Here is a 10,564-nt window from a genome sequence, read left to right on the forward strand (position 1 = left end):
TGATGGTCTGGCATGGAAGGAGTAACCATTGAGTTACTCGATACTTGAACAACAAATGTTTGATGCTGATCTGGGCGCTAGAACAATTCTCAATAGCCAAAGTCCTTTTTCTTTACTTGGTTTTGATGTGTTACTGATGCAACATTGGCACTTTAACTGGTCACAGACTGATTGCTGTTACATTTGGTAAGCTGCAGTTGGTGTACTCTGATAAATAACTGCAGTCTTTATCCTGCACAGTGCAGCAAAACCTGTGGCAGTGGAGTCAGAGTTCGGGAGGTGAAATGTTACCAAGGTGATGAAGTTGGACAAGGATGTGATCCATCCACAAAACCAGAGACAAAGGAGACGTGTGAGGTTCAGCTGTGTCCCACAGATGCACCAGGTAAGAATGACTGCAGCAGGCAGGATTAAATCACTTCCAATCCCATCCAGCCAGCAACCCCCCAGAATTAAATATCCAAACCCCCTACCCCACGATTAAATCACTACTCCGATGCTGTCATTATATTGAGGGGTACTCACTTTGTTTGATTCCTACTTTATTTACTGGTCATGTTTTCCTATTTCCTGTGATTTATTTTCTTTAAAAAGTCATTACGTTTTGAGTAGCTGATCAAGTTCCCCAAATCTACATTTACAGATACTGAAATCTGTACGCGACCCCGGCCTGCATTCTGGAAGTGGGATTCAGTATCTGGTTGGGGATGTTGATGGATGTGAACTGGGTTCTGAGCAATGTGCGAGGAGAAATGCTCACCATTATGGAAAAGCTCATGTTTTTTTCCTCCTTCACGATAATATTTTCTGACCACCTAAGGCTAATTCCATCTGTTGGTCAGGAGCAATGATGTAGTGTAGCTTCAAACAAACAGTGGGGTTGGGAAAGAGAGGTATGGAGAAACCCAGGAATTCCAGGCCAGTCAGTTTAACCTTGGTGCAGGCAAGTGATAATCCAGTACAAAATTGACAGTTACCTGGACAGATGTGTATGAATTCAGGAAAGCGAGTGTTAATTTGTTTAAGGCAAATCATGTTTACCTTGCTTTGGGTTTTTTGACGGGGTTGATGAGGGTGATATTGTTGATGTGGACTCCCAAAGGCGTTTAATGATGTTCTACACAACAGGCTGATCAACAAGACTGAAGTCCATGAAATAAAAGGTACAGTGGCAGCATGGATACAAAGTTAACTGAGTGACAGCAAATAGTGTGGTTTGTATTTTATGGCCTGGAGGAAGGTTTATCATGAGGTTCTTCAGGAACTGGGACTAGGACTGTTACTTTTCTTGATCAATATTAATGTCCTGGACTTGGGTGTACAGGAGGAAATTGATGTTTCATGAAGAGATGAAAAAGCTTGTATGATTGTACAATAACTGTTTATTAATAACACACCTATATACATAGGAGGTCTTGTGATGCAGAGGGTAGCATGCCCCTTCCTCTGAGCCAGAAGCCCTGGATTCGAGTCCTACCTCAGGACTTGATGGCCAAGCAAGGTGCGTTCATAACGCAGTCAAACAGGTTGAGTGTATCAACCTGCAAATCCTTCCAAACACACCAATGGCTGGCAGTAAGACTGGGAGAGATGGCTGGTCAGCCATATTTGTTGTGGATTGGCGCTCCTCAAGCTATATGCCCCTGGTGACAGACTAGCAACCTATTCTGAGAATTACTAGCTACGAAAACAGATGAAAGCCTCCTTAGTGCACCACTAAGTGTGGGAAGAGAATTGGAATTGGAATATACATATATCCAGGATGTTGTCCTGATTAGGTGTTATCGTCATACCACCTGCTACCAGAGTTACTCCCACATTCTACTCCTCCCACGTGACTCTATTGTACTATTAGCCCAGTCCCACATTAACCCCTACAACTCCAAACACCCTATTACTGCAATAGGCAGGCTGGTGGAATGGGCAGACATGTGTCAGGTGAAATTTAATGCAGAGAAATGTGAAATTATATATTCTGGTTGGGAGAACGAGCAGAGGGAATACAAAATAAAGAATACAGTTCTAAGAAGGATGCAGGAGCAGAGGGACCTTGTGGTATATGTACACACAGTATTTAAGGTGGCAAGCCAGGGTAAGAAAGTAGTTAACAAGGCATTGGGAATCCTGGGCTTTATAAATAGTGGTTACAAAAACAAGGAAGTTGTGATGAACTCTTATAAAGCACTGGTCCACCCTCAGCTTGAGTATTGTGTTCAATCCTGGGTGTTAAAGTTAGGAAGGATGTGAAGGCTTTAGAGAGGGTGCAAAAGAGATTCATGAGAATGGTTCCTGCGATAAGGAGCTCAGTTACGTGGTTAGATTGTAAAAGTTGGGATGTTCTCCTCGATAGGGAGGTTGAGAGAAGATTTGACCGAGGTGTTTAAAATAGGAGGTCCTACACAGTGCAAGTAGAGAGAAGTTGTTCCAACTGGTGGAAGGGCTGAGAACCAGAGGACATTGATGCATGGTAAATGAACCAAAGGCTACAAGAGGGAAGACATTTTTACACAGTGAGTGGTGGGTTCTGGAATGTACTGCCTGATGGTGTGGTGGGGCAGATTGAGTTGAGTTTCAAAGAGGAATTGGATAAGCATCTGTTGTGAAAAAGGCTCAGGGCTATGAGGAAAAGGGAGGGGAGTACAACCAGTTGATCACTTTTCCAAAGAGCCAACACAGACATACAGGTTGTGAATGGCCTCATACACCGTAACCGTGAGATGCTGCTTCAGGCAAATTCTGGAGACAATGGGCAGGATTTTCCGGCCCTCCTGTGACATGTTTTCTGGCAGTGGAGGTGGCTCGCCATTGGAGCCGGTGGTATCTTCCAGTCCCGCCGATGTCTACAGTGTTGTGCGTGGCTCACCCGTCCTGCTATCAAGGGTTTGCCTTTGGTGGGAAAGGGCAGAAATTCCTGCCCGTGTGGTTTTCTAATTTTCAGTGATGTGCTACCACTTGTAGCCACTCCTACCAGAAAATCTACTGTTATGATTATGTCAGACTTGTCTTCCTTGCAGCATCCTCACACATCCACTCGTCTGCAACTGCTCCATGACGTTCATCATTCAACGACGCCTAGGTCAACCAATCTGGAGCTTTTCAGCTCTGATCAAATGGCCAAAATACTGACATTTTCTTTTCTGGATGTCACTTAGTTCTTTTTGCTCTTGCAATTTCAAACATCTCTTTATTGTTTATCACCAAAAGCTAATGTGGTTGTTGAAACGTGACATTGACAGTAAAGATATGAGATTTATCCAGAGTCTATATAGGGAGCAAATAGCATCAGGCTAGAAGGTGGGCAATAAGACATGTTTTAAGTGAAGAGAGGTATATGACAAGGCTGTGCGCTATCACCAAATTTTTAGTGAGTTCTTTTGATTTATTTTTAAAAATTGGAGACAGAATGAAAGGCTAATTGACAGTGAAGAATTATCCAATTAGTTAAGTGTTTGATCAATTTCTGGTGAGTTTGGGTCTTGTGCCACAAGGATGGTCACGTTGGGTGATCAATGGCAAGAGTGCTTGTGTGGGGAGTTAGTGGAGTTTAGGGTGGTGGTTGCGGGGGTGGGGGGGGGGGGGAGCGTGAAATAACAGACCCACCACCCTTACAATGTAATGGAAGAGAGAGAAAAAGAGGCAAGGTGTATTCTAGTCATGAAACAAACAGATGTGAAGATCAGAGGTCTGCTGATGAAACCTGGAATACATGACCCAGAGTTGGCAACACTCATGGGGCTGGCGGGGTGATCATGGGGGCTGGCGGGGGGAGGTAGTAAATCGGTGTCTGGTTTTCCTTGTTAACTTTGCGCATTTGTTTTGCCTTGCAGATGACAATTGTCAGGACAAAGTGACGGCCAATTGCGCACTGGTGCTGAAGGTGAAGCTGTGCACACATTGGTACTACAGGAAGGCCTGCTGTAGATCCTGCAAGAACAGGGCATAGTGCCACTGACGACCCTCAGGGCTACCATCCTGTAGGGGGAATAATAGAAAATACACAGTCCTTTTTTCAGGGGACGGGGAAGGGGGTGACACTAATAACCAATTCCAGCCAGTACTGCTAAATTTAAAAAACACACTCAAACCACATCTGTGTTTGTTTCATGACTAGAATAGCACTTTGCCTCTCTTTCTCTCCCTCCTCCATTACATTGTAAGGATGGTGGGTTTGCTATTTCACTCCCTGCCAACCCCCCCACCCTAAACTCCACTAGCTCTTGAACTCTACCTGGATCCTGGACCTAGGGCTTGAGACATGGGCCTTTGTCAGTGAACAGGAGCGTGAGCTTCAATCCAGAGCCTCCCCTGTAACCCCCATCCCTCCACTACCTCTACCTTCCAAAATGGTCAGTGTTCCTGCTTTCTTACAGCTGATTCATCCCATAAATAAAGTGCATGGCCCTAGTCCCAACAATGATCCATGTCTTAGTAAGACGAGGTGAAGTCGTTAACTGAGATGGGTACCTAGATCTTTGGGTATTATAGTGGGTCTGTGGGGAGGGCATAAGGGCAACAGCCATTTGCAAATTTCCAGGAGTGGCCACAAGCAGTAAAAAAATATATAAACAACATCTGGATCAATGTAAGAGGCATGACCTTGATACAGTTAATAGACTTGTGAATAATTAAAAGTAAAAATTGGCCCAGTACCAATTTGGATGCCTGGACACCTTCAACCATTACAACAAGTACTGTACTCCATATTGTTTACAAGCTTTCCTCGAGCCACGGGAGGCAGAAATTTAGTACTGCACCAAGCTTTCTCCCTTCCTGCTCCAACTTTTCCTTTTCCCCCCAACTCTCTGGTTCACTCCTCCTCCTCACCTGTGGACCTTGCATTTCTTATAAACAAGAATGCCAATAAACCACCAGTCTGAAAGTTTCCTCTTCACTGCCCTGGAGCCAGTTATCAGGGGGAATGCGATACTATCCCTCTGATTCCTTCCTGTTCCCTTCCTCACCGTAGCTCCCAGGAGTGTGTTGCCTGAGCTCTGGGACTCGATGAGTACATCCTCAGCTGTACACATTAGGTAATGGAGCCACAGCCTGATGCTCCAGCTCCTGGCACAGTGGGCACACTCCATTCTTAATTATCAACCAAGGAACAGAGAAATAGCAGATTAACAGGGTTGCTTATGGAATGAAAATGCGCTTCAGTACAACTCTCTCAACGTTAGCAGCTTAACCAAATCACCTCGGACCTGATGCTGAGGATCCGGTCAACTGACTCACTGGGCACGCTGTTTACGGGGCACCACTGAAGCGGGAGCAGCTTTGGCCACAGTGGCACCATGTGACAACATTATGATCACAAGTTCTGTTGGTGCAATCAGAGTAAAATATGGCAATTTTCTGCAGCAGGAAATCTCTTCAGCTACCACAAAGGTAGCAAAGTTAACATTCTGGTGAAACTGAGTTCGGGGATGTATTTCCGATAGTACGATGTAGCTTTAATATATGACAACTAGACATTAACACATGCTCCCAAATGGTAATTGTACAGCGACTCTTTAGAATTATTTTACAATAACAGATTATTGATGTACTGTAGCTATATTATTAGAAATATTTTGTACAGCAATAAATAAGTGACTTTTTGAGTGACTCCTAATTTGTTGCTACTGGGATGGAATGTGACATTGTTGAGCTGTCCTGGTGGAGTTGCACAAACTAAAAAGGTTCCAGGAATATTCCCCCGTCTGGTACCCATTGAAACTGCAGACGATTGGGTGGGGGCAGTCTACCTCAAGGGTTTGGAAAGATAGCTTGTTCTAAAGTTCAATCCAATACATGTGGCCAATTGTCCCACAAAGCATTCTGGCCAAGTTTGCCGATGATACAAAGATAGGTGGAGGGGCAGGTAGTATTGAGGAGGTGGGGAGGCTGCAGAAAGATTTAGACAGTTTAGGAGAGTGGTCCAAGAAGTGGCTGATGAAATTCAACGTGGGCAAGTGCGAGGTCGTACACTTTGGAAAAAAGAATAGAGGCATGGACTATTTTCTAAACGGTGACAAAATTCATAATGCTAAAGTGCAAAGGGACTTGGGAGTCCTAGTCCAGGATTCCCTAAAGGTAAACTTGCAGGTTGAGTCCGTAATTAAGAAAGCAAATGTAATGTTGTCATTTATCTCAAGAGGCTTGGAATACAAAAGCAGGGATGTACTTCTGAAGCTTTATAAAGCACTGGTTAGGCCCCATTTGGAGTACTGTGAGCAATTTTGGGCCCCACACCTCAGGAAGGACATACTGGCACTGGAGCGGGTCCAGCGGAGATTCACACGGATGATCCCAGGAATGGTAGGCCTGACATACGATGAACGTCTGAGGATCGTGGGATTATATTCATTGGAGTTTAGGAGTTTGAGGGGAGATCTGATAGAAACTTACAAGATAATGAACGGCTTAGATAGGATGGACGTAGGGAAGTTGTTTCCATTAACAGGGGAGACTAGGACGTGGGGGCACAGCCTTAGAATAAAAGGGAGTCACTTTAGAACAGAGATGAGGAGAAATTTCTTCAGCCAGAGAGTGGTGGGTCTGTGGAATTCATTGCCACAGAGGGCTGTGGAGGCCGAGACGTTGAGCGTCTTCAAGACAGAAATTGATAAATTCTTGATTTCTCGAGGAATTAAGGGCTATGGGGAGAGAGCGGGTAAATGGAGTTGAAATCAACCATGATTGAATGGTGGAGTGGACTCGATGGGCCGAATGGCCTTACTTCCGCTCCTATGTCTTATGGTCTAAAGCAGACCTGCAGGTCCCAGTTAAACTCTGATTAGAACAGAACAGCCTCCAAACTGCTTTCTGCCTGATTCTTTCCCACAGATCAGCAATATTATGGATGCTGCTTAGGGATACAACACTCCATTAGCTCTTCAGGACAGTTGCTACCCAGATTAAATTTCAACTGGTTTCATTTGTTGCACTGCCAAGTTGGTTGATTAGTAATGTTAATAGAGGGTACTGGAAAAGCTCAGCAGGTCTGCCAGCATCTGTAAGGAGGGAAAGCAGAGTTAACGTTGAGTCCTTTGGCTCTTTGGAACTGAAGGAAGGAGAATGTGTCGGCGCTGAGAGAGATTGAAACAAAATAACAACTTTAAGAACGTGGCGTGAGAGGGGGAGGTTTGCATCAAGGCAATACTTATGTGGGATATTTTAAAGATGGAGGAGAAAGGTCACAAACTAAAGCTGCCGAACTCAACGTTAGTCCCGAGGGCTACAACATGTCCAATTGGAAGATGAGATGCCGCTCCTGCAGCCTGCACCAAGGCTTCATTGCAGCAGGCCAAGGACAAGATGTGGGCATGAGAGCAAGATGCTGAGTTAAAATGGCAAGCAACAGGAAGGTTGGGTGTCATGCTTGTGGGCTGAGCGAAGGTGCCCTCCAAAGTGCTCAACCAGTCTGGGTTTAGTCTCCCCAGTGTACAGGAGACCCCATTGGCAGCAGCAAATACAACAAACCAAATTTGAATGAAGTGCAAGTGAAATGCTGCTTAATTTGGAAGGAGTATTTGGGACCTTGAATGGTGAGGAGGCAAAGGGACAGGTATTGCACCTTCTGGATTGCATGGGAAGGAGATGAAGGGTTGGGGCAATGGGAGAGTGGACCAGGGTGTCGTGGAATGAATGGCACCTGCTTGGGGGGGGGGGCGGGTAATGGTTGAGGGGAAGATGTGTTTTATGGTAGCATCGTGTTAGAGAATGGAAAGGATGATTCTATGAATGGGGAGGCCGGTGGGGTGGAAAGGGAGGACGAGAGGGACACTATCCTGATTCAGGGAGGGAGGGGAAGGGGAGAGGGTCAAGGTACGGTAGATTAGTCGGACATGGATGAGTGCCCTGTCAACCACGATGGGGAAACCTCGGTTAAGGCAAAAAGACATGTCAAAAGCGTTGTTTTCAGAGGCAGCATCATCAAAACAGATGTGATGAAGGTGGAGAAACCAGGAGAATGGGATGGAATCCTTACAGGAAGCGGGGCGAGAGGAAAGTCTGTAATGAATATTGGTGGTCAGTCTATCACTGGAAATGGAGACAGAGAGGTCAATGAAGGGAAGGTATAAGTGTTGGAAGATAGACTAAGTGAAGGTGAGGGGTGGAATATGGAAGTAAAATTGATAAGTGTTTCTTGCCTTTTCTTAAAGTTGCTGCTACTTGTTGCAATTCCTCAGCTCTAACACTTTCTCCCTCCCTTCAGTTCTGACAAAAAGCTAAAGAACTCAAAACATTAACTCTGCGTTCTGAGTTTTCCCAGCATCCTCCTCTTGTTTCTGATTCCAGCATCCACAATGTTTTGCTTATTTTATTGATGTTTTGGACAGGAAGAGATCATCAATGGGCTCTCTTCCAGATCATCTAGGTTTGAATAGGAACTCATCCTCTATATTTACACACATTGCAATATTTATAAAGTGAGAGTCATTGCAATCGACAAGATGTGGCACTGGATACATGGCACAAATCTCTTGAGCACTGCTACTTGGAACTTGGGGCATGTTAAAAATCTTAACCTTTTGAGCATCTGTGAATGCTGCCTCTATGCCCAATTACCTACCCCACTGTGGAACCTTGCCTCCCCACTCCATAGCCCCTCTGTCTTTGGCTTGGTGATGTAGTATTTGCAGGAAGATGGGCAGCATGCTGGTACAGTGGTTAGCACTGCTGCCTCACAGCGCCAGGGTTCGGGTTCGACTCCCGGCTCGAGTCACTGTCTGTGTGGAGTTTGCATGTTATCCCCGTGTCTGCGTGGGTTTTCTCCAGGTGCTCCCGTTTCCTCCCACAGTGCAAAGACGTGCTGGTTAGGTGCATTGGCCATGGTAAATTCTCCCTCAGTGTACCCTAACAGGCGCCAGAGTGTGGCCGACCTGGGAGATTTTCACAGTAACTTCATTGCAGTGTTAATGTAAGCTTTCTTGTGACATTAATAAATAAATAAAAATAAGCCAAGGCTGGGGAGAGGAAAACTAGAGAATGGGTAAGGATGACAATTGTGGGAAGAGAGGGAGAAGGACCAACTGGGTGTTGGGAGAGAGGGTGATGGGTGGAGAGGGAAATGGGGAGGAGAGAGAGACTGGAATGCACGGGCTGGTGGTCAGATTTCGATGACGTGTCAAATGATGACAGACCACCTTGCCAGTGCAGCCGCCTTCCACTTCCAGAGCCAATGAGAGCTCGGTCTTCCTTTCCCAGTTCTCCTGTTGAGGACTTCTTTCGGGCTGATTGGCTTCCCCTCTGCTGTAATTTTAATCATTCTATGCATTTATTTATTCAGTCATGGAATATGGGCATCGTTGGCAAGGCCAGCATTTACTGCTCATCCCTAATTGGTCTTGAAAAGATGCCACCTTGAACTGCTGCAGCCCATGTGGTGTGGGTACACCGACAGTGCCATTACGAAGGGCATTTCAGGTTTTTGATCCATTAACAGCAAAGGAACAGTGATGCACTTTCAAACCAGGATGGTATTTGGTTTGGAGGGGAACTTGCAGAGCGTGGTGTTTCCATGTATCTGCTGCCATTGTTCTTCCAGGTGGTAGAGGTTGCTAGTTTGGAAGGTGCTGTCAAAGGAATTCTCCTTTACTGAACCTGAACTCAGGTAATGGTTTAGAAAAATAGATGGCTCAGTTTAGATTGTCGCCTTCACACCAGTGTCCAAAGAGATTGGGGGAGATGCAATAGCATTTGTGGATGCCACATGTTCAGATGCCACCTGGTTGGAACAAAGAACAAAAAAAGTTACAGCACAGGAACAGGCCCTTCGGCCCTCCAAGCCTGCACTGACCATGCTGCTCGACTGAACTAAAACCCCCTACCCTTCCGGGGACCATATCCCTCTATTCCCATCCTATTCATGTACTTGTCAAGACGCCCCTTAAAAGTCACTATCATATCCGCTTCCACTATCTCCCCTGGCTACGAGTTCCAGGCACCCACTACTCTGTAAAAAAAAAAATCTGCCTCGTACATCTCCTTTAAACCTTGCCCCTCGCACCTTAAACCTGTGCCCCTTAGTAATTGACTCTTCCACTCTGGGGGAAAAAGCTTCTGACTATCCACTCTGCCCATGTCTCTCATAATCTTGTAGACTTCTATCAGGTCACCCCTTAACCTCCTTTGTTCCAGTGAGAACAAACCAGGTTTCTCCAACCTCTCCTCATAGCTAATGCTCTCCATACCAGGCAACATCCTGCTAAATCTTTTCTATACCCTCTCCACATCCTTCTGGTAGTGTGGCGACCAGGATTGAACACTATATTCCAAGTGCGGCCTAACTAAGGTTCTATAAAGCTGCAACATGACTTGCAAATTTTTAAACTCAATACCCCGGCCGATTGAAGGCGAGCATGTCATATGCCTTCTTGACTACCTTCTCCACCTGCATTGCCACGTTCAGTGACCTGTGTACCTGTACACCCAGATCCCTTTGCCTATCAATACTCTTAAAGGTTCTGCCATTTACTGTATATTTCCGATCTGTATTAGACCTTCCAAAATGCATCACCTCACATTTGTCCAGATTAAACTCCATCTGCCATCTCTCCGCCCAAGTCTCCAACTGATCTAT

General features: G+C 45.5%; 1 protein-coding gene across 1 annotated transcript in view; it reads left to right on the forward strand.

The window, feature by feature from the left end:
- The window catches only part of LOC144497733 (ADAMTS-like protein 2), a 151,019-nt gene extending 145,445 nt beyond the window's left edge, over positions 1-5,574 (forward strand). Inside the window, exons 22-23 of the mRNA XM_078219171.1 lie at positions 241-385; positions 3,828-5,574. Of these exons, the coding sequence (XP_078075297.1) occupies positions 241-385; positions 3,828-3,943 (261 nt within the window). The 3' untranslated portion in view covers positions 3,944-5,574. The remainder of the gene's footprint in view (positions 1-240; positions 386-3,827) is intronic.
- Positions 5,575-10,564: the final 4,990 nt, after the last annotated feature.

Source organism: Mustelus asterias, chromosome 8 (genome assembly GCF_964213995.1).
Source record: "Mustelus asterias chromosome 8, sMusAst1.hap1.1, whole genome shotgun sequence".
NCBI classification, from domain to species: Eukaryota; Metazoa; Chordata; class Chondrichthyes; order Carcharhiniformes; family Triakidae; genus Mustelus; species Mustelus asterias.